The following is a 25,036-nucleotide window of genomic DNA, read 5'->3' on the forward strand; positions in this document are numbered from 1 at the left end:
TATGGATTTTCAAACTATACTTTACTGGGACTGTTTTATATTATGTGGTATATTACATATTATACTATGACAATTAAGTGACATTTATAAGAAACTATTTGATAAGAATTATTTATGTCAGTATTGTATAGCTTCTGGCAATTAATAATAAAAAATCGTAATTTAAATCTGACTGTCAACTCCAAGTCTTTGAAAAATAAAATTATAATTTGGTTAAAATAAAAATAAATGCAGCTTCAGACATTAGTAAACATAATACAATTTATTAAGTAGCTTTTATAAATTTTACATATTTTCCCCAGCATTTTACATAATACAGTTAGATCTAAATGCAGCCCAACATTTACAGGCTATATACAATTTAAACTTTCTCCATAGGGAAAACACACGAGTATATTGTTGCTTCTTCAAGTATCTGAATCCCTGTTCATTTTAACACATTTTGTTTTGCTACAATATGATTTCTTCAGGATGATTTGCATAAAATATTGAGGAGAAAATCAGTTAAAAAGAAAACTAATAGTCCCTGCTTTAATCATATTGCATCGAAACAAAATAGAAAACAATTACGGGGTGAATACTTTCCAAAGTGGCCGAATGAGATATCAACGTGAAAAGAGGTCTGAGTAGTTGCCACCCCGATAAACAGCACTATACATGGTCCCAGAAAAAACAACTATATTATCAAATGTTACACTGAACAGAAGAAGTCATTCTCCACATGAAACAAGCAACAGTAAATCTTAAAATACAAAATGTTTAAATGTTGCGCATTACATACATGTGATACTTTCATAAAGTATATTTCTTTAAAAAAAACATAATAAGAAAAAAAGGGCTTAACTTCTGATGAGTGCACTTCTCCACATCCTTTCACAGATGAGTACATTCAGAATAAATAAGGAGAACAAGTGCTACGCTTAACTGCTGCTCATTGAGGCTAATAGAAATGTTCACAGTGCTAGCTTTGGAAAAGAATAGTCTTGAAAAATCACATTGATTGATTTAATTAATGTTGGGTGTTGAAATCACTTAAAACTCTGAGTAAAGAAATATTACATTCCTACTGCAACATGTTGAAGTCAGACAGACCCTCCACAGCTCGCTTTCAGTATTATCACAAATACACAGTCATGACATGCATTCACAGCATGCAAACACCCATACTACTACCATTTGCCATTGAAGACAGCATAGAAACACATGTAACTACATTTTATGGACCTTTTTTATGTATTCACATTCAAAATTCAAAAGCAATCCCTCAACTTGTAGCTTCTGAGTTTGTATCTCAAGAGTTTCGTTTTTAAACACACCACTGTGTTGTGACTTTTAGGGGGTGTTTGGAACTGATTCTGTTTGGCAATAATATTTAAAACATATATTAGCAGCTGTGACCAAAACATAGCTATATCCTAAATAAAGTAACAATTTCAGTGTCCACGATAAAAATACAAACCCTGACAAAACTGCATGTTCTTTTTACTTTAAATGGCCGTTGTTTGAATGAGAACCATCAGTATTATACTATATTAGAAGTGTTTTAATAGTCACAGGAATATTAGCATTACATTGAGCACAATCAGCCAGCAGGGGGGGCTATAGCTGTATGCAGCATCACTGACGGCTGATGCTCCGCTCAGGAGCTTTGGTTCAGTCCGGGATTTGACTCCAGCCCTGCAGCATGTGCCTCTGTTGAGGAGGAGCTCCTCTACATCACATTCCCAATGTGCTGGTTATGGCGGGTCCAGCAGTGATCCCACGCTTAGTCTCACAGAGTAGCTTCTCCACTACATAATATATGTTAATCCACAGTGATAACCAGCAGCAAGTACCTCCATGAACACGGTGACATGCTGCGGACATGGACACTAGGCTTGCTGTACCCAGATCAGATTTATTTGAAGTAAATCAGATTTGGCTGTTCAATTCAAAGATTTGACATTGTGTTCCTTTTCTTCCACTCTGCGGATCTTAATACTTCCCGGACTTGCTCGCTGCACCCGCTCTCCCTTAAGGGTCCACCATGCTTTGTTTGCCATTAACATCTACACAACCATGTGTCTATGATTACATTGTTTACTAGGTTCTTCTTCGATTAAGCTATCCTAATTTTGCTTTCCAAGTGCAGAAATATTATGTAGGCACATTGACTGGTCACCGACAGATGATTCAGCCCTAATGGACAGTGTAGTGGCAGGACAAGACTTCCCTTTATGCTGAGAGTGATGTCTTAACATCTGCCCACCATATATATTGCCAGACTTGCTCAAGAGGATTTCAATCATATCCCAAATTCAGGATAAAGTTCTCAGGACACCGGTGAAAGACTCTTTAAAGAGGGTTTGTTGTAGGAATGTTCCCGGCTTTCCATCAGCTGTAATGCTTGTGAATGAAAGTCAAACTCTGGATCAGCGAGGGGTCCCGCAGATCTCCGGCCCTCACGGTCGGTTCCTCAGAGGCCTGATCTAAGGCCTGTAGTTCCCCCATATCTCCCAGCCTGGCGGTCCTCTACGTGGGGTTCAGGCCAGCTTCAGAGTGCCGATGGGGAAGGAGGGCATGGTCACCATAGTCAGAGGGTTGAGCACCGTCTGACCCACCAGCTGCGGGTGGTGCGTCACCATCTGGCTGTTCACTGCTGTCTGCTTGCCCATGATGGTGGCAGCGGGTTGGCTAGTCACAGTGCCGTTCATGTGAGGGGGGGCGTGGTTTATGGTGTGGGTGATGTGACCCATCATGGCCGACTGTGTGACGGCCACCTGCTGGGGGTAAAGGTGCTGGTGGAGGTGGGCCACCGGGTGCACGGTGATGTGGCCGATGGGTTGGTGGGCTAACTGGACCGTGCTGGTGGAGGAAGCCAGGTGGGCGATGCGTTTGTGACCCCCTCCATGGATGACGTGGTTCACTGCTTGTATGACTGAGGGGTGGGACACTGAAGCGTGGGCTATGACTGTGGGGTGGAGGCTGGACGCCGTCACCATCTGTGTTTGGGTGGGGACGAGGGTCTGCGTGAGGCTGATGGGAGGGCAGGGGGAGGCGAGTGTATGGGGGACTGCAGGTTTGAACACTGACTGTTGAGGAGTCACTGTGAGCGGATGGAGCTGAGGGACTTTGTGCTGGATGGAGATGTGCTGGGTGATGAAGGAGGTAGTGCTGGGGGCCAGGGTGGGGGCCTGAGTGGGGGGTGCAGTCCGGTGCAGATCAGGTTTCATGGTTTGAGGCACGGTGGGTAAGGCAGTCTGTGCTCTCGGCGCAATCTCTTCTTCCAGGTCTTCATCCATGATGTCTTCACCTTCTGCAACAGAGGAAACAATTAACTCATTATCACCAAATGTAATTGATTTCATTTGACTAATAGATAGATTTAGAAATAGAATGTGGTTTGGTGCTGTATTTGGTAGGTCATTTTGCAGGTTAGAACTGTTATAATAACACAAATGTATTTATACCTTGTGCCTTACATGTAGTATCTTTACGTTGCGCACACAATTGCACAGACAGTGACGTTGCAGCCAAACACATATATGATATCATTGGTGTATGAGTAGACTTTAAGCTTGCACACACAAGCATAACATAAGCCGTAGCAATAACTTTCGAAACAAAGTTTTTAACAACAATGAGGTCAACATTTAGACTACATTTACAAAAAGGTTTGTGAACGCGCTGTAAACTGAAGTTAAAGAAAGAAAAATCAGAATCGGCCGATCAGACTATGATTCTTTCTTTTTTTTCTTAAATCTGTCAATAAAATCGAGTCTTTGCGTCTCTAACACAGGGGCGGTCCCTAAAGGTGGTCCGGCCCGGCGGTCGGTGTACCTGAGGCGGTGGAGGTGGAGGCCTGGTCCTCCTCCGGCTGTACGGTCTGTCGCAGCACGCGGTCCACCTCCATCACATCCATCCACTGGCTCAGCTCGTTCTTCAGCTCCGCTAACCGCTGCTGCGTGGCGATCTTCTCTCTGGCCAGTCGCTCCATGTCGTGCTCGTACTCCTTCTCTTTCCGCTTCAACGTCTGAAAGCAGAGAAGAAGAACATTGATAAACTCTCAAATCATTCCATTTAAAAATAATGAATAGAGAATCTTCATCATAGTGTTACCAGTTTAAAGTAAGTACCACAGAATAATGCAACAATACAACCGCACCTAAATAAATGCTGTCTCTGTGATGCCTTACTTTTGTTGATTAACGATTAAGAGCGATGTCAATTTAACTTTGAGGCCTAAGTCGATTCGTTTTTTTAAAAATAAGTTTTTAATCATTTTGAGGTAATTTTCCATTTTATGCCTCTTTATAATTAAGCTTCAATACATTTTGCGGGGAAATAATGCACTTTTTACAAAACCCTAAGAAAGAGTGTGTGCTCAAAAACAAAACCATGCATCATTTAACCTCAATAGAAACCAGCACCAATGCCCATGCAGTCTCTACAGCTGATTCATAAGGAACAGGTCCAAGAAATACAGATTTAAAAACAAACCTGCGACCAGAGACTGTTTGCAGGGAACTAAATATCAGAGCTAAATACGCAGGCAGAGGTGGGGGGGGGGGGGGGGGCAGGAGGGTGTGGAAAGTAGGAGGTGCTGCCAGGCTGTGGCTCTCTGTGACCCAAAGTCCCCTAACCCATCAACTGACACAACGCGAAACTAACTGAGCTGCCCCTCCCTCCACATGGCTACAGGATGCGAGAAATGTATATATACGAAGAGTGTTCAGCAACATATCATCTTAAAACTAATGCATAAATGACTGCTGGCTATCATGATACATTCAGGATCGAGTTACGCTGTCAGGGGTTTCAGGTTTTGAAATGTGACACTTGATATTATTTATTACATGTCCAGCTCAATCAAAGTACCAGAAACTACCTCAGCTAGGGGAAACGGCCCTGTGTGAAATCTGTTACCAGCAGCCTGATGACTCAGGATCTTAAAGCCATTTGCCCAAAGTGGACTTCCTGTTAGTGTTCATGCCACCATGTATCTGTGAAGGTACAGCATGTGCAGGTCATCTAGAGTGATAGGGCCGGATTGAGACAATGTCTGTGTTGTGTTGTAGCTGCATGTAGAGGGATTTCTATCAGCGGGGTTTGTGTGAGTACAGTACAATATGCTTGTACATAAATAGCACAGGGACAAAAGGTGGGCCTTGTGTAATTCTGCACCTGTCTCTAGTCTTGATCCAGGATTACAAACACACGGGCCGAGCAGTCTGTTTATGGACTGACTACAATCACCAACACAAATACAAACTCAGAGGAAGTCCTTTCCCCATTTTTGTTGGCAGAAAAAAAGTCAGGACAAGAATTATTAATACCAGTTAAACAAGCAGTTTGTAGTGGTTAAAGTGAACACTTCAAATGATAAACCAAAACGATATATATATACACACACCGGTATTTATAAAACGGACAAGTCAAATCAAGCAATCTGATTGGTTCTTAGCCGTGATATACTGAGCGTATACCACGGGTAGAATTGTAAGTTACTTTTCACAACAAGTCAGTATCCCTCCGCGTCTGAGAAAAACAGTATACTGTTGGGCTGAAAAGCAAACTGCCTGCAGTTTGTTTGCTTTTCATACTGGAACAAGAAAGCAGCGGAGAAGCAACGGGGCAGAAACCCTCCTTTTTACACAGCGGTCCAGACATAGACATCACACGGCAAAACATATTCACTGTGCAGTTCCTTTGGCATTAGGGCAGGGATATCTAGATACTTTCCAAGGTTTAACATAATGAATTGTGCAACTTTTAAAGCAAGCAACAATGTTTTCAAATCTGTAATCAAAGAGGTCCGCAAAAACACTATCGACCAATCAGATTGCTTGATTTGACTTATCAGTTTTATAAATATATTTACATTTCTTCCGTTACGAAACAAACTTACAAAGCATAAGATGGAAACATTTAAGATTAACTTCGACCTCCGGAGTGGATTGAGCAGTGCCTATCTCCAGAAAAAAAAGCACCTAAACTACGACATGCAGAGCTACGTGAAGAGCAGGTAGACCAACTGGAAAAGTATCCCCATTCAAAAGCTTTCTGATGGGGGTCTTGAAACAAAGCAGAGAAATTATGACCGTTAGTGGCCACAGGTGCGAAAGCTCTCTCCAGAGCTACTGGAAGCCCAATCTCGGGGACCGGAGAAAGTGGAGCAATATTCTCGCCACGCCAAGCAACAGCCTCGAACAACCTCAACCTATACAAGTGACCACGTAAGCCATGCTACTAATGCTGGACAGGTTTTCAGTGGGTGCATAATAAACAGCAACATACACATTAATGTAAATAAACAGCCAAATAATGGATCAACGCTGTTAGTTAGTGTTGTTGCATAGCAACCACCTCGCACTATGTTTTGTGCAGAAGGCAACGAGGGACTATTTTATTTTGAACATCATTATTTACTAATAAAAACTATTTAAATCAGAGTTTGTATTTTTCTTTCATATTGCCACACTTGGTAACTGTTTTATAAAAGCAATAGCTCACGACAGGCCGTGATTTCTGCTCATTATATCACAGCTATGAGCATATACCACGGCCTGTCGTGAGCTATTGCTTGAATATATATATACACATATACACAGAGTGGCACATTTTACAGTTAAAAAAACATTAGTGTGTTATCATGGCACATGGCAAGTGGTTTCTAAACACATCAAATTAGGTTCATAATTTACCATATTAGAATCTGAATTGACTGAATTAGGAATAATTGTCAAAATTAGAATCTGAATTGTCTTTACTGAGCTTTGTTAAAGATGATCCAGAAGGTAACACTGCTGTCTGACCTGTATGTCTTTATTTGTGAGAGGTTTCGAATGCTTCTGGAATATTACAGGAATTCAAGTATTGCATCATTTCTCCGTCATGCACACAGAGAAAAGCTATAAGCATGGGGAGCAGATTAATAAGTAACCTGGTACATAAACAGCCACTCTCTGTCCAGAGGTCTGAGGATATCGGTGCTTCAGTCTGAACACGCAAACAGTTTCCTCGGTGGAAGCACATGATGTACTGAAATGCCCCCATCTTTGGTTGCCATAGAAACAGATGGAAACCTCACAAGGTTTCCTCGGTAACATCAAAGACCATTCACACCTTCATGTGCTAAAGGTACATTTTAGTTTAGTTTAATTTCTTCTTACAATAGGGTAATAGGGAAAGCGATCGGGAACAGATTCTCTCACACACAGCGTTGTTAGGGTATGAAGAGCGTACGAAATATGTGACACGTGGATCGAGAGTAAAAAGGGAGGCACCCTTTTACTCATGTGCTAGCAGGCAGCTTTATGCCTCAAACTATGACTCGTGGTGAGAAACACTCCACAAAAACCCACTGATCTCTCTCTGTTGCAGGGCTGAGGGGGGACAGAGCAAACACTGTCTCTTTAGAAACCAGGTCTGCTGCTGATTCCTCCCTCATGACTTCATCCCCCTGTGAGTCACGTCACCAGGTTGATATTGTGCAGAGCTCCTTTTGTCTCTTTGCTGCACATGGCCGCGCCCCTGAACCACAAACGTCCTCCTTCAAGAGAGAGACAACGCCCCACCTTTGCCTTGTATCGATTAGTACAGGGAAAGGCTGCGTTATACGAGTGTGTGTTGGAAGGTAAACACTGCCTCTGCGCTGTCACAAGCAATGCGAGTGCTGAGCACATGGCCCCACAGAGAATGGGAAAGGGAGGGCCACAGAGCGTGGGGGATTGAGAGAGAGCATTACAAGCTGTACTCACTGACTCACTTTTGCAGTAGACGGCACCAGGCTGGGTTTTTCTTAAAGGGCCAGTAGCACAGGAAGCCACGTTGCAGACATGCTGCTGGATGACTGATCAGAGGTCTTGTGACAGTGGAGTGGTATCCATAATCTCTTGTCTTACTGTGGCCTCCAGCTGCAACTGAGACCTTCACGTGGTGCCTGCCTTCAACAATAAAAAGCTTGTCCATGGGGAAAAAATCCCCACTATTGCAGACTGCTCTTTGTGCCTAAGCATGTGCTAGTCAAAACTGACCTTAATACCTCATCGTGGCCTGAGGGGGGGGGGGAGGTCCAGACCATGCTGGAGATATTTCTCTCTTTCCCCCAGAAAAGTAGAATTTCCCTTGAGATGAATACACACAACAGCAAATGGAGCATTTTCTGAATCTGACTGGAGTCTTGCTACAGAAGACACAAAGACAAAGCTGAGAGGTTTCAAAAACCTTGACATATTAAAGCAGTGAACTCGACTGCCGTAGATAGGCTGAATTAATAACTTAATAATAAATGAATAAGGCTTCTAGGGGAATATGCCATTGTTTGTGTGAACTAAATCCTTCAAATAATGAAACACACATACACCTCCTCCACCTCTACACTCCAGATGGCACGACACATTTCAAACTGGCATTCTGAGAGAAGCCGCGGAGGAACACGTCCAGTGAGCTTTGAAGGGGGGATGAAGCGCGAGCGAGTAAAACGAGCCCTGTGTTTACCGCTCCATGTTCGTTCCCTCCCTCCTACGGAGAGTCCTGCCTGTTGCAGAGCTGGGCGGGGGCCATGTGGAGGGGAGGGCGGGGGGGGTGACGTCACGCGGATCACGCTAGCCATGTGCTTGCTGCTCATGTGGCCTTAAAAGCTCACATATGCAGGATGGAGGGAGGAAGGGAGGGGGAGCAGAGAGGAGGAGCTCTAAAGCACCAGGGTTTATTTTACACAGCAAGCTCAGGGGAGAGCCTTCGGGAACAAGAGGTCATACATACATTTAAAGTAACCTGTTTGTGTGTAAGGTTTCTGGTTCGTTAGTTGCTGAGTCATTTGCACATGAAATGAAATGTGGAAGTAACACATGATCTTGGCCAGGCCGGTGGCTTTCTGTGGAAAACTGAACATAAAACTAGAAACGGAGCTACTTTTCTCACATTGACATGAAGAGAAGATGAAACATGAAATCTGGCGCTACGCCTGAAGCCTCTCCTGAACTCTGTGTTTTTGTGCAGGCTGCCCTCAATGGAGGGCAAGGACAGGGGCTGGGGGGGGAGAGCTGTGTGCATGCAGACACACGCCTGTAACCTCCATGTCACAATGAGTGTGGCGTTTTGTTTTGGCTTCCCATCACCTTAGTTCCTCCCTTTTACTCTAATCCTTTCAAAACAGATCCAGCCAGGCCAATGAAAAAAGCCTTTGCCTTGGGATAAAGAGGCACACTGTTGTGACCTACAAGAGCTACAATCTAGTGTTATGGCACCGGGTTATATTTCTAAACAAGAAATGACATGTTGAGAAGGACCTGTCCCTGAGAATAATACACCATTCATTTGTTGGAAATATGTCGAGCTCTGGTGACAAAATAAATGAGGTGTTTGTTTATTTGCGATTGGTTCTAACTCCTCAGTGGTGCAGCTCAGCTGTTGATAGGAGGAAAAGAGAGGCAGGTCAGTCTACCAGTCGAACACAACAATGTAACAGGGTGTTGCTTAATCACACAGAGGGGGGCAGAGGGGGGAGGTTGGGTGAAGCTCTGCACCCACGCTGTCCTACTTTCCCTCGGTATCCACGCGCCGAGAGGAACAACCAGACTGCTGCATATCAGAGCCTCAAATCAGCAGCTCCCTGTCCTCTGAAGCTCACATTAGTAAACCTGCACCACTGTTATAAAACAATAAGAAATATGAACAGCGGGCTGGTGCTTCCATCGAGGCCTGAATAGATCATAACCAAGAAGAGCACACCTATCATTACCACTCAGTATAACCAAATAACTATCTTACATTCTGCACGCCTTACATCAAACCATGACCATTGCTGGACCAAAACAAAAATACAACTGCTCCACTGGCGTAAATGAAATTCTAATAAACCTGGATTATGTTATTAGATCAACTACAGCATGAATACAAATCAATAAAACACCTTGTGCCAGGTTGGGCCCGTGGGTCATGCCAAGAAGGAATGAGTAAACACTAGGACACAGCTCAAGTTTGTCAGAAAAAGTGAAACTAGGCCAGTAGTGGACCTTTGCACCAGCTGTTCACAACCCTATACTCTCAGAGTGAGAGGCTGACGCACACACAAGGTGAGTCATATGTGGCATAACTAGACAAAAAGTCACATAAAAATGTTGCAAAAGAGGAAGCGTCAATGATTCCTCGGTGAAGAAGGATCCAAACACATGAACACAACATTGCAAGAAAACAAGAATAAGTGATAAATCACTGTGATGATAAATGCAGCAGGAAGCAGCTTTTAAACGAGTATCAGTAGTAAATGTTTATTTGGGACAATGAAAAAAAAGGCAACACCTGCACACCTACTAGAACTACAAAAAGCTTTAAAGCATTTCTAAACTGCCGCTCCTTTAAATGTCAGCGATGCTTTAATAAAAATCTCGAATGCTATAGGAAGAGTCACTGAGGCTGATAACAAGTGATCCGTCCGTTTCACATTGCTATGATGAAGATCAGCAATATGCCTTTGCTAAACTTATACCCAGCACTTTGTATTAGCAAGCTGGACTGGTCTTACCTGAATGTATCTCAGCGCACTCCTCAGCACGCTCAGATTGGAGGTCTTCTTCTCGTCGATGTTGGGGATGTTCTTTTTCAGCGTCTCAAAGCACTCCTTCAAGTGTGCTCGTCTGACAGACACAAAACACAGAGAGGGGATTTGAGACAGCAGGGATGGTTGAGCCACATTTGGCTTTAATTTAGCAACAGATGATTAGCAAAACAACTTTTTGAAATAGTGGTCTCAACTAAAAAGCAATCAAGCTTAGCATTAAAATGAAACGGCAACAAATAAACAGTAGGCAACTGTCAGTTTCAGAGAAAAGAGACTATGTAGCTAGTAAACTATTATTAAATGTAACAACACAAATAAGCTCAGATGGCGCTCTCTTTAAGGACCTATGGTAGACAGGTTGAACCCACCTGTTTTTCTCAAGCTTGTTATGCACTTCTCTTGTGCCTGCCCTGTAAGAGCACAGATAAGCACAGTAAGAATTTGGCGTTTAAAGGGCAGTGTGACATGAATAATAAAAATCAACCAAAAAATATTTCTTACTAGCAAAAAGCTAAGTGACGATAATATTCTGTCTTTTAGAGGTGAAATATCAATAATGTAAAAGCTTTACAATTGCTACATGTAGCTATTTTTTTGCATTTCACATAATCAAAAGACTTTGATTGGAGGCTACAGGTCATATGTACCTATATATTGATCAACAAAAATCAACAGATCTATTAAAAGCAATTCTCCCATTTAAATTATGTACCCTCCCGGTCTCTTCTTGTCGAGCAGGCGGCCGTCGTCAGGCGGACTCCCCCGGCTGGCGGGGCCGTTCTGCAGAGGGGCCTGCTGCAGCACGGGGCTCGTCTGAGGCAGGATGGCGTGTCGCTGCGGGGGCGAGACGATGGACCCCGGGTAGCGCTGCACCAGCTGCTGCAGTTTAGCATTGTTAGTCTGGGTGAGGAGCTGCGGGTGGAGGCTCTGTATCAGCTGCTTGTGGTTGGCGGTCAGCACTGAGGGCTCAGGTTTGGGCTGTGGAGAGCGCGGCAGCGTGGCGGCAGGCGGGGGAGCAGCAGGGGGGGAGAGCGTGGCGACGGGCAGCGTGGGTGAGCCTGCAGGGTTAGGGGTGACCACAGGGATGGGGATGACAGTGATGGCCATAGACTGGGGAGGCAGAGAGGACGGGGGAGGCAGAGAGGGCGGGATGGGCCCCGGGCGGCCCCCAGAGCGCAGAGCGTCCCCTTTAGAAACATTGTTGATGTGGATAGTTGAGTTGTAGAGCACAGCAGCGTGCCTCTGCTGAGAAAACTGCTCCAGACGTTGCTTCTCCTTTAGGTCATCCTCTGAGGAAGAAACAAAGCAGGTTACCAGGAGACATGACACACTATACACACTTTAGGGGCAATGATCACAGCATGATGCCACCATATCCGAATATGCTACGTTTTGCGAAATTATAGGAAAAAATCAATAATAGAAAAGTAACATTGATTCAGATCTACAGGAAGGTATGTCAGAGGAAATGCACCAGGCCCTTTTGATGTAGCAACTAGCATCTACTGAAAATGAGAACTGACAAAATATTTGATTAACCATCGAGAAGTCCTTGAGACAACCGAAACACTCACACACAAACCAAGGCCTGCTAGCCTTGATTACCCTCACTAAGGTCAAGTGTTTTAGATCCAAATCTAGTGATACTACCACACAGAACAGCTTGAATGTCATTAACCAGTGTAGCACGATGCCACGTTTCTATTCAAAGCTTTTTCTTTTTTGGGTCAGAAAACGTTGGCTCAACCAGCAAGTAAACTAGATTTTGAAAGTATTTGACTGAAAAAATTCCAGCACCTCCCTTCAGGCCGTCTTCCAAAGTCCCTCCCTCAAATCACATGAAAGCAAACTACCAGACTAAAGGCTGCAGGACGAGTCGACGAGAGAGCGTCGAGGAGAGGAGCTCTGTCACAGAATACCTTATAACAATAATACATAGATTCAATAATAAATTACCCACTGTAATATTTTTTTTTAAAGGAATATATCACACAACTGTCCAAAGAGTCAATATAATATATATACATTATTTTTTTATTTAGCCTTTATTTATACAGGTTTAGATCTCATTGAGACACAAGGTCTCATTTTCAAGAGAGACCTGTCAGTGGTAACACTACCACACAAAGTTACAGACAGACAGGACACTAAACACAGAGGCAACACTAAAATACAACATCGTAAAAAAAAAAAGTAGTCATTAAAATCCATATACAGTCAGATATAGCAGGTGCAAACACCCACAGATGATTTCTCCAGCTTTTATGAGTTTAAAATATGTGATGGGTATCAAACTGGTCAGCTTAAGTTAGTATAGTAATTATTATAGTATTATAATTTTATTTGACAGAGTATTTGATTCATTCATTGCTGTTGTGATGTAAAAAGAAATGTGACAAACAGTGCTTCTAAAATAAATTGCCTAAGCTTTAGATTTATGTGCATTTAAATCCAGCCAAGCTTCAGGTACACTCTCACTGAAGGAGGGTTGTTTCTTAACAGAGCTGCATCTCGCTGTAATGTAATCCCAGTCACAGTCCGCTGACTAAGCTGTGTTTGGAAGGTGGGCGAGAGTCTGCTCTAGGGCTGCACGATATTGGAAAAAACTGACATTGCGATTTTGTTCCCCCTGCGATATATATTGCGATATGAAAACATACAGGAATTGAAGAAAAGACCATTTTTTTCCCCGCATAGTACCATCCTTTCTTGAACTTTAATGCTATACAGTTGGTATTTTTTTAACTATATTTAACCGGATGAAGGATTTTAGTCACGGACGTCTGGATCTTAAATGATCAGAGCAACAAGCTGCCCTGGAGAAACACATGAAACTACTTTACTCAGTGTGTTTACCTTTAATCACCGGGTCCGTTTGCTTTGGAGATTTGATTGTGGTTTGCTGTGCATGCAGAGCCTGCATGTCACTCACTCAAGTACCCCTCACATGAGAGCCGCGCAAGTTTTCCTTTTGTAGCAAGCAGCAAAAGAATTGTAACATGACGTGTTTGAGTTAATTTGCCTACTTAATATCGCAAGTCCTAAAAAAATTATAATAATCGCCCGACGATGTGAATATCGCGCATGCGCATATCGCGATTATCGTCACGACACGATATATCGTGCAGCCCTAGTCTGCTCTACATCTCGACTAACAAAGAAACACACTGTGGGAACTCTTAACATGTCAACTATATAAAAGGCATTACATACTGTATGTTGTGAAGAGTGTAATAAAAAACACGTAGGAGGTTAACTGTTACTTCTAAAAACGCACAAGTCAGAGACCCCAAGTTGACGCAAAAATAATAATAATTTCCTGGCTCAATTTAGACCTTTATACCATCAAAGATAAAAAATAAAATAAAAACTTGTTGCAATGTTAACTAATTGTTAACAAAAGAAAAACAGCCAACAGCTGAGTGTACTGAAAAACTGTGACAAACAATGTGAGTTCAGAAAATGTGAGAAGCTAGACAATATGTGAAACATTGCATAAGCAGAGGTGGAATCAAAGAGTTTAATCTGCCTTGTAGTTCTATCCAATCATATTGAAGACAGCCTCACCATTATGTATGCATGCTGGAGAAAGAGGCTGAGTGTCTAGTTGCTATGGCAGCTGTGATGTTCACTATCAAGAGGTGGATATACAAGAAGTCGTCATTTCCCAGGGTCACTGCAGCACTACACACGCTGTTAGTGCTGAACAGTTAATGGACATCTGCATACAGCATTTTACAATAAAAAGGAGTTGCAATATCTTTAACAAAGGGGAGAGTTGAAATACTGATTTAATTTACCATTTGGTTTACAGAGATTGCCCGCCCTACACATCACGTTTGTCTCATTATTCCAGACCTATATCTGAGAATACACACTCAGTTGCCAGTCTATCAAGTACAGATACCCTTGTTGGTATAAATGAGATGGATCAAAATAACATTCGTCAGCATAAAGCAACACAAAAACAGAACTGTGAACCACATCCTCCAAAATGGTCAGAAAATGTTATCTCAAATGTCTGAATCTCTGAACTTAATAAATCAGATTCATGGGTACATATTCATGAATTCCTTTTTGCACATGTGAAAAATGATGTAAAGACAGCTTCCTGAACATGTCCTACATCACGTGAGCGAAGAAAAGAGACATTCCCAGGTCGAAATCACTCTGCAGTACAATTTAATTGTATCATATTTAACAGACTGGTGTGTCACTGTTTGCTGCGTATGTAAGTAGCATTCCACTTGAAAGTATTGTCAGAAGGAGCAGAAAAGAACAAGATGTTCTGGCTTCTGTGCTTGCGAGTCCTCATAAGGATGTGCCATTATGAGAGACTGATCATGTGTTATTGTGGAGCAGAAACTCACTAAAACGAAGAGAGCCTTATCAGAGGGGAAAAGTATGAAGCACTTAAAAGAACAACAGGATTTTCTGTCAGCATTATATAACTGCAGCACATTGAGAAACACTGGCCTACTTTTCACCACACAGTGACCTGCTCTACAGTAGCAGAGATGGGGGGGGGGGGGGGGGGGGGGGGGGGGGGCTCTGCTCTCCCAATGCAGCATGGCGGGAGGAGCTGGGAGAGTGATGGAGAGGAGCTCTCACTCTGAGCGATGAGGAGGAGCTCTCACTCTGAGCCTTTCTGATAAAGCTGCAGTCTTTTCATGATGCATGAACCTGCTTGCTAAAGTATAACCATTTTGGCTTTTACACATAATTGTTATTAATAGAAATTATTTATATAAACTGTCCAAAGTAAAAGTACACGCTTGTGACACGCCTGAGCTTTCCTGTCATCTATTCATTAGCGTGCAGCAACAGCATTTCCATACATTCTGTGTTGAACCATTTTCAAGCCTGATACAAAAGTAGCTACAAAAACATCTCTATCATCTAGGTGTGGTACACGCTTTAAATGTGTTGTAGGGGTAGGTATGTTATAGAAATGCTACTAATGCAATTGACAGAGCAATTTAGGCAAGTAACACACAGATTACAATGGATTTGTGAAAGGGGCTCAACAGTTGTGGAAACTCTGCTATCAATGTGCTGTAGTTTAAAAGATATCTTCCACTGTCATGTTCGATTGAACTAATCTCAGCTTCCTTTAATCAAATTACACACAAACCAATAATACTTTTTTGTAAAGCCATTGTTTCCAACAATAGTTATATACTGGTTGTGTCTAATAAGTGCAGTTGTGATGGTAATAGTAATGCATATTTCTTTGACAAAATAATCTTTGATTCGATTCATTTAAAGAACACTTAATGTCAAACCTGGTATTTTGCAACACCCCTGTTCATTGTATATTCATTCTGCATTTAGTGTTGCAGTTGGTGCACAGTTCATGTCTTTGCTTCAGTCACCGAGCAGCAGCATCTGTTTGCCTTTCTGGTGCAGATTGTTTTTTACAAAATAATTAAATGTTTTAACTTCGAGGAGGTGGTCAGTTTTTTTCCAGACTGCATTTAGTAGTGACTCATCCTCCTCGTAACCCATCTCTGGGAGGGGTAGCCCGGCACGCACGTGGTGAAAGGGGCGGGGCTGATAACATATGGAGGCGTGGTTGTCTGATACAAGTCACCGACAGACACCCAAAGCCACGAGCGACTGAAAGGCCATGGAGTTTGTGGGGTTTTTTTTCATTTAAGAGCCAAACAATGAGTCTTAATGATTGATAAACAAGCTGTTTTAGGACTACAACACTTAACATTTGCGAGGAAGCAAGAATGAATAAAAAGCACATAGGGGAAGCCTTAAGCCTCTTGATCCCCCAGCGACGACGTCAGGTCATCATTATGTAAAACGAGCTTCCCTGCGCCACCGCCCTTGATCCCCGCATGTTTTGGTGATTTAAATGCAAATGTCTCGAAGCAGTGCAGTCACAAATATGGTGACAATGAAAGGTTACTATTTGATAACTTTACAGTGATGCTGCCTTTGAAACAACTATGTCTATGCAGCAGGTTTCAATGCAGTGAGCCCTGATACTGCAGCAATCCTTGTATGTTTATATGGTATTTGTCTTTATGAATTAGGTTAACACTAAACCACACTGTTACACCAGGAGAAAACCTAATTGTGCAATGCGTCTGTAAACGAAAGTAAAACGAAAATGTCACTGACTGACTAAAACATAACTGCACTCAGTATTTTACCATGTTTTCATAAAGCTACAAACCGACGATTGTTCATTCTGTAATTATTTCATGAATGGCGCTGATAGATTGTCCATAACTCAGAAAAAGAAATCCTTTAGAGATACATTTAACTGACCTGTTAAGCCTTTCTTTTTAATATTTTATAGTAAACCATGTTGTAAAAACATTAACTATATTTATTAAAAAAAACCCCAACTTACCACGTGCTTTCTGTTGTTGCTGGGCTTGCAATTCCAAAAACTTGGCTGCTTCCAGAAGCGTTTCGATGCTCATTTCTGTCCACTTAGAAACACTGTGGCCTAATCTTTCAAAGAGAAAGGCGATAAAGCAAATGCGATATCCGCCCGAGTACTACAGGGAGAGGATCCCAGTCTAATGCTGGAAGAAGGGTAATCGGATACCCCCTCGGTAGAAACTCTACCACTTACGTAGAAGAGTTACAAACAAGATGGCGCTCAAAGTAGTAGGAACAAATAAGGTTTGTGAATCACGTAGCGTTTGTAACCGCCCACAGACTCACTCTCTCCCATTGCACATAACCGAGGACACGACAAAACACGGACAGTGATTTGGATTGGATTAACAACTGTGTTATAAAGCTCCACTCACAGTCGCTAGCATCCATTGAACACTTTTAAATGTATTTTATTTATAAAAATGTAGAAAAAGACATGCTGCAACAGTGTCTGTTATGTCAATTAAGAGCGGGTTGCTCAACAAGGAGGCATATTTAAACAATATATATATATAATTACTTATTGCTTTTTAGATAATCATTTAAATACCTTACACAATATTATACTTATATAAGAATATTTATAATCGTGTCTAATGACTACCTGTGGCTTGTTTGGGAAATGTTAACTCAACGCTAGCCTACTTCCAACGTCTATTTCCCCCCTGCACAGCGTTAATAGTGTGTTATATTGAGAACTTAAATTAACACAAGATAATTATAACACAATATTATTGACAACTATGGTTGACACACATGGGCAGCAACGGAAAGTGTGCATTTCTTAAGCTCACATTAATACATATTTCAAAGTTGCTAGTTATATGTGCCCACAGTATGGCTATACTCGTTTTCAAGGTTTTAGAAATATGTTGTAATTTTCCTTATCATAGCCTACCTACATAAATAGTATTATTTTGTCGACTTTGGGTTTAAGGTAAATGTAACCGTCACGAGACGTCCGCCTCCGTAATTTACTAGTTACCATGACTGCAGCACATCTACATCTCTCATTGATGAATTGTTTAGCAGCCAATCAGCGTTAAGAAAAACAAAGTCTGCACACAATGGAGACAAGTGCTCTGTCGCGGCCAGGCTTTAAATCATGATAGATTGAACATACGTGAAAAAGATGCCAAAACAGCCCAGCTAAGGGTAAAACACATTAAAACAGTTTAAGTTATCGCTGTTGCGCAACACCATTAAACATGGCGCTTTACGTCTGTTTCTTCTATTAAACATTCAACTAGTCCTCATTCATTGACAAAAAAGTGTACTAGATACTTTTGCACTGGGACATTCTGCCTAACAAGTACTTTTGGTACTCAGGTATATTTTGAAGCACACTTTTGTACTTTTACTTTATATTTTGAATGCAGGATTTGCACTTGTCTATACTGTGGTAATGCTACTTTTACTAAATAAATATTAAGTGCATTCTCCTCCACCTGATATTGACGCTATAACTTCACAATTAAATTGTTACATTTACCAATTTGATTACTTGGTTAGGGATTAGAAAAATATAGACCAGTAGACATATGATACTGTATGGACTCTTGCATCAAAACCCAGCTAATATTTCAAAACCAAAGCATCATACTCACATCTGAGGGTCAGAGCCAGCAATCGTTTGGCAATTTACTTTGATTATTGTCCTAAAAGCTAAAAGATGAACCAATAATCATTTCATTACAGGTTGATTTAATTATATAAGTAATCTAATTACATCAGCCCGAAATGGCGCCAAAATAGCAAGACTATTGACACACAGAGGCCGGTGGAGTCAAAGTCCTGGTATAACCGGGGACATGTTGTCGAAGTAGGAACTGGGTTTTTGCTTGCAACACAAAGTGAATGTGCATACACATGACCCTCGATATTTATGTGTCTTTTCCTGTTATTCAGATGGGCTCAGGAAGTATGGGGCCTACAGTAGAGTAATAATAGTGAACCACAATACTAAAGGTTCCCGGAGCAGGAAGAACTCAGCGGCTCCAGGAACATCCTGAATTAAACAGGCTGCATGTACATTAAAACATGCCTAATGTTAAGACACATTGGGATCCATGAAGCTATTCAAAAAGACAAAGTCTAAAAAATAAATTAAAGGGTTTCATCTTAATACAAAATATAATAAAAGAAAAACACACTGTCCTCTATTTGACATTTAAATGTACTGCATCATAACATAATCATTTATGTTACATGTAATTTATGCCATCTATGTATTTTTGGTTTTGTTAGTGTAAAACCTTGCTATTGGGAAGGGTAATGGTTAGGGGGACAAAGTTGGTCATTGTCATTAGTTCTTATAAAGTAAAACTAAAAAACCTTGTTTAAAAAGAAAATCACATTTATTGCAAATGTTTAGACATATTATAACTCAAAACACCAATATACAGTTTGCCTTACAAGGTAAACTGACCTAGTACATAGCATAAAATAATGTGGATTATCTTTGGAACAAACCAAAGGAATTCAATAATCCAATAAAAAAATATTTCTGCTCATTTACGGCTTCGCAATACACCTTAAAAGGGTGTTCTTCAGGTACGTGCACAGTTGGTTCATCAGGTCTCTGCTCTGACCCTCGACCCAGTGCATCTCGATCACCACGTCGCACTCCTCCATCATCACGTTCAGCAGACATTTAAACAGGAAGTGTTCGGGGGCGGCGGGGCTCTTGGGTCGCTTAGAGGGCGGTTCCTGCGCTGGGACCGGTGCTTCCTGTGGGCCTGCTTCCTGCCCCGTCTCTGAGCAGGTAGACAACTCCATGTCTTCACCTGATACATCCTCCAACACGTCTTTCTGTTCTGCAGTTGGATTGAGCTTCACATCTGGACTTGTCTCCTTTAAAGAGGAGCCATTCTCTGCCCTCTCTGGCTCCTGTGCAGACCCAGCTTTGTTTTGAGCACCTTCCACCTGGGGGGTGGTGCTGTTTTTAGAGGACTGGTTTTGAAATGTGGGGTTTGTCGCAGGAGCAGCTGTGGTCAGAGGGGTCTGAGAGCTGGTTGCAGAGCTGGTTGCAGAGCTGGTTGCAGAGCTGGTTGCAGAGCTGGTTGCAGCGCGGTGAGGAGCACGGGGAAGCTCTCGCAGCTGACGCGAGCCGTCACGTCTTTTCTCTCGTGAGTGGATCCAGGTGTTCTCCACAGCTGTGAGGAGGAGACTCTGCTCCTGCTTACTGCATGGGACTCGTTTGTGTATCACCTGCAGAGCCAAACAGAAGACAATCTGAGTAATGGTAACATTTAGTGGAGATGTAGGAATGTATTGAACTTATAAATTGCTTGAAAAGTGTGACCATTAGCTGAACAGTGCAAAAAACCACTAATGCATAAAGAGAATCTCATTCAAACATAAACTAAATGAAACTCATCCAAAAACAATGCGTTAGTCTTTACGGTTTCTCTGGTTTGAAAGAGAAATGAAATATGGAACACATATATATATAAAAAAAGAAGAGAAACAACCTTAATTCCATGGTGTCAACTAACAATGCATTCTTGCAATGATATTGTCTGTTTTCAGCAGGTTTCCTGTGTTTAAAAAACCCTAATTGTTGTTACCAAATGAACATTATATTGTTAACTATTACCTGTTGCATCCTAATTTAAATTTGGGGTGATGACAGACCCCATTGCTCTTCCCCTCTCATTGGATAACTAAAAAGCATGTGCGAAATGCAAGCAAGGGCGTTGTGGTTAAGCAAAACGTACCTCTGTTTAACATTACATGGAGTGAAAAGAGCATGGAGAACTCTACAGAGAATATTTATTAGCAATAGTAAAGTCCATCAGGTCTAAACCTTTAAAAAGGGTGAAAGCTAAACTTAAATTGGATGGTAACTTTGATATTATCAACATGGACCCTATTTCCCATGTTTTATGTCTAATGGCGCATTTCCACTACAGCGCGGAGCTCGCTTTAAGCGTGCGGGGCCCAGCCCGTTTTTGGTTGCATTTCCACTTGGCGTAGTTCTGGCAAGCGGGTACTATTTCACAGTTTTTCTGTCCCCATAAAATCGAGGTTCTTTCCGGGTCAACAACCACAGGGCTACAACTACAACAAGAAGAACATATTTGACTGTGATTTAATTGTAATACACGTTTCTAAATGATGGCGAAGTAACAAAATCCTGATACCGGTTAGTAAAAACCATGAATTAAGGCTTTGACAAGACTGCAGACAGACGACAGGCGAAAAAAACATTTAAAATACGTGTTTTCTGAATGGAGATCGGCTAAGCTAACGCAGTGTATGCTCCGACCGTCCACACTCACAACAACGGACTACAGACATAAACAAACCAGCGACTGTATTCGCCATGACACAGACAGTCTGTGGTTTGTACTTGTTTAACTTTTGTCTAGTTTCTGAACAGATATGAGGAGCTGTGAGCTCTGAGTGCTAAGAGCTAACGGCTGATGTTGGTTTTCTGTGGTTCTCATTGAAGATGACGTCACGGCTCCGCCTACACTGCGTTACTATAGATACTAGCCCAGTTCCAAAACTGTAATGGAAACGCAGCATAAAGTGAGCCAGTCCTAACAAGGCCTAACGAGGCCTAGCCATACCGAGCGAGGCCCTGTAGTGGAAATGGGCCATAAGTGACTAATGGGGACATTGATTTATGTGTCGGACAACAATCTTAAAAAGGAGCTTTTGCTAGACATGGTCTGTTTGTCAGTGTGTCTTTAGAAGTCTCGATCTAGAAGAATCTACAAGTATCGTAATGAAATCTCATTTATACACAAAAACATGTAGAAATGTGGTACAGGTTGAAAAGTACAGATGTTACCCTTTAGGTTGAACTCTTCTATCTGTGGTTCGGTTCTGTAACGTTCAGCTATTTAGTGTTAGTGCAGCTCTGAAGCTTACCCTCAGGTCAGAGAGTGTTTTCTCCAGCAGAGCACCGATGCTGTCCACCGGGCCGCCGCGGGCAGCGCCGCCTAAAGAGTTGGCTTTGGCCTGCAGCTCCTTCAGTCCCGCCTTAGGCAGTACGAAGGAAAGCGGCTTCTTCGCCTTCTCCAGTTTACGCTTCTTACTGGGAGGAGACTGAGGTAAAAGGGAGAGACATCAGGAGAACATTAATAATATTAAATAATAATAAACAGTCAGCCACACAGTGTTATTGGTCTGTAAAACTAAATATAAGTAAGACAAGTTAAAACTATCAAAAGATACAGTCTTATAGAGATGTGTGGGTGAAGTCAACAATGCCAAAGATATCTGTGGTACCACGCTCAAAACGATTATTTTTCAACAATAGGACATTTCTATATATGTAGGAAATGATGTATTATTAATAAAGCAGGTAGTGAAAATTACAATTGAAAAAAGCCAAAGAAAACAGCAATACAGTGTTTCTGAAGATGACACATCACAGATGTCCTGCTCCCTTAGCATACAAACATTTAGAGCTGTTTTTATGTTGTTCTTGCCAAACTGTGTGCTTATATTTGTCTAATTTCCCATTTCATTCATCTCATAAATACTATTTTTCATTTTATCAACTGTGTTATGTTTTTTATCCTTCTCTTTTGTGTTTTCAAGTTACATTTTGGGCCACGGGACTTGTTCCATGAGCAACTCAGCCCACAGTCTGTTTTGTCATCATTTTTTCATTTTCAGACATTTCACGTCACAGGCTCGGCTCCGTCAATGATAATCGACCTAAAGTAACTACGTCCAGTGCCAGGCTACAGGTTGTGTCACATCTTTTAATCAAATCAAAAAATATTGGAAGAGACTAAAGTCACCTAAGATATTCAGTTAATATGATAAAAGACAAACAAAAGCAGGATTCAAATCTCCAGATTTAAAAAAGGTGAATGCTGCATTTTCAGCATTTGCAGGAGATAATACTCACCATTAATAGATTATCGAACTAGTTGGCTATTATTTTTCCGTCAATCGATGGAACGATTGGTTGAGACATTGTTGCAGCGCTTATTGATTTGATAGTTTTGCTGGGGCGGTCACTATAAAACACACACTGTGCTTTTTGTTGTGTTTATACACATTCATCTTGCAGTTTCTATCCACTCTTGCTTGGGAGTAGTGTACCAAAAACATTATTTTGTAATTATTTACCGTTTACATTTCTCAAAGAGAACCTTGTTAACGGTCTGTTTTTAAATTAAAAACAGGGCTCATCACTTAATACTCTGAACTGTAAAGCTCAAACAGAACCTGTGGTCCAACAGATGATGGATTTGTGTCAGACGCCACAAGATGGCGCTCGAATCACACACTCCTGAGCCGACTGAACTAAAAATCCTTCCTTATTTCTAATCCCCTCATGTCACGCTGTGATGGCGGTGGAGGTCATTACCAAAGCGTGTCTGAATACAACAGACGCTCTGCAGGGGAACGTCCCCTTCACATCCACTGCAGTAAATAAGTCAACGCCGCACTGGCGAGTCACTGCGGGCTGGTTTAAAGTGGGGAGGCAGCGGGGGTCTGCAGCCACACTGCACTGTGACGGAGCAGACAGCATGGCCGACTGACCTACAAACAGCCGGGGGAAGGAGCAGACTGTGACCTTCACACTGCTGCACTCTACTGAAAGCAACTTTTATTACTCCCTTCATTTCAGAGCATAACAAGACTTTGCAGCATCTTGTTATTGTACTATGTACTAGAATAAAAGAATAACATGTTTTTAAATAAAAAAAGTGAAAAATACATTCACATTCCTACATTTTATTTGTATTTAAAATAAATATATAAGTCTTCACTACATGTTAAAGGTTTTTCAACTTGATCATATACAGATTGTTTTTGTTATAATGACAGTCATGATAGATGCATGTTAGAAGAGATGGACATATTCATGAATTGATGGCTTGACAAGGATCTCTGCATTGTCTTGCTGTTTGTTTGAGCTTCTTTAATTTCTTATGTCTCTCAAAGACGTTTCTTTTCCCTTTTTCCTCTACGCTCTGTAAGCCCTGCAGCTCTTTGTACAAGGAGAGAAAATCAATAAAAATCCATCAAGCCAAACCTGTCTGTTTGTACACAGCATCCTTGACACAGATGCTTGCACTAACACACACACACACACACACACACACACACACACACACTCACACACACACACACACACACACACACACAACACACACACACACACACACACACACACACACACACACACACACGACACACACACACACACACACACACACACACACACACACACACACACACACACACACAACACACACACACACACACACACAAGATACAAGGATAGACTCACAGACAAAGAGCATGAAAGCCACATTTGTACAATTTCACATGAACCCCTCTCCACTGAATGACACCCTCTTCTGATTCCGCTCCTTCACTCCATTATTAATCCCACTTACACCTCACTGCATGCTCTCCCTCTCAGACACACACATGATATGTATTACAATGACCTCACAATAACCTCACAACAAAAGCCTGGCCTATTTTTGAAAACTAGCCACACTAAAAGCCTTCAAGTCCAATAAGAGCTCTTCTCTCCAGATATAATGTCATTAAATCATCCATCATGATGGGGAGCACATGCACAAACACACACATCCACAAACACATACACCCCCACACACACACAAACACAAGAAATGCTATAGATTTCACCTTCAGGCATACATTGTAAATCATACTCTGATCACCGGTCATCTCCCAATCCCCATTTCTGTTTTGTCAAGTCCCAAACCCCCCCCGCCTGGACCCCTGACCTCTCGACCTTACTCTTACCTGAGGCCTCTATAAGCCACCATCGCCTCAGGGCTCAGATAAAGCCTGGCTGTCTCCGTCTTTTCTTCCGACATGCTCTAATCTCACTATCCACAGACTCCACCCCTTTGTCTGTTTCTGCTGGATTTCTTTATCTGCATCTTGTTTTCCTTCAGTCCAATTAATATTATCAGCATTATCTGCATCTTTCCCTCTTGGCAATGAGAATATATTATATTGTTACTCCTTTAAAAAGCAGAATTCAATGTTGAATTTCTTCACAACCAACAAATCAGAAAGCTAGTTCTCAGCAAATACGAGTATTGTTAAACAATACTTTGGTTTACTGGAGCT

At 41.8% G+C, this 25,036-nt stretch overlaps 2 protein-coding genes across 4 annotated transcripts in view; both read right to left on the reverse strand.

The window, feature by feature from the left end:
• Positions 1–247: 247 nt before the first annotated feature.
• On the reverse strand, positions 248–17,175 carry mnta (MAX network transcriptional repressor a). Of its 2 annotated transcripts, XM_079675921.1 has the most exons (6): positions 16,914–17,175; positions 11,256–11,832; positions 10,912–10,953; positions 10,508–10,619; positions 3,820–4,012; positions 248–3,295 (listed from the first exon to the last, which is right to left on the reverse strand). In XM_079675921.1, exons 1-6 carry the CDS (start codon positions 16,984–16,986, stop codon positions 2,523–2,525), a joined length of 1,770 nt encoding a protein of 589 aa, XP_079532047.1. In that variant the 5' UTR covers positions 16,987–17,175; the 3' UTR covers positions 248–2,522. The 2 variants fall into 2 exon arrangements, with proteins under 2 accessions (XP_079532047.1, XP_079532048.1); XM_079675922.1 differs by lacking the exon at positions 10,912–10,953 and having other exon boundaries at positions 16,914–17,174.
• Positions 17,176–19,283: 2,108 nt separating this feature from the next.
• Positions 19,284–25,036, reverse strand: part of mettl16 (methyltransferase 16, N6-methyladenosine) — a 23,502-nt gene continuing 17,749 nt past the window's right edge. For both annotated transcript variants that reach the window (XM_079674348.1, XM_079674347.1), the window contains exons 9-10: positions 21,830–22,006; positions 19,284–20,158 (exon numbers count right to left, since the gene is read on the reverse strand). In XM_079674348.1, coding sequence (XP_079530474.1) covers positions 19,463–20,158; positions 21,830–22,006 — 873 coding nt within the window. In that variant the 3' untranslated portion in view covers positions 19,284–19,462. The remainder of the gene's footprint in view (positions 20,159–21,829; positions 22,007–25,036) is intronic.

Source organism: Notothenia rossii, assembly GCF_949606895.1.
Source record: "Notothenia rossii genome assembly, chromosome: 4".
Lineage (NCBI taxonomy): Eukaryota > Metazoa > Chordata > Actinopteri > Perciformes > Nototheniidae > Notothenia > Notothenia rossii.

Coding starts and splice junctions, on each gene's coding strand:
- mnta (XM_079675921.1), bottom strand. CDS start 16,986: ATGAGCATCGAAACGCTTCTGGAAGCAGCCAAGTTTTTGGAATTGCAA. Junction 10,954..11,255: donor GACAAGAAGAGACCGGGAGG/GTACATAATTTA, acceptor GTGCTCTTACAG/GGCAGGCACAAGAGAAGTGC. Junction 4,013..10,507: donor GTGCGCTGAGATACATTCAG/GTAAGACCAGTC, acceptor CTCTGCTTTCAG/ACGTTGAAGCGGAAAGAGAA.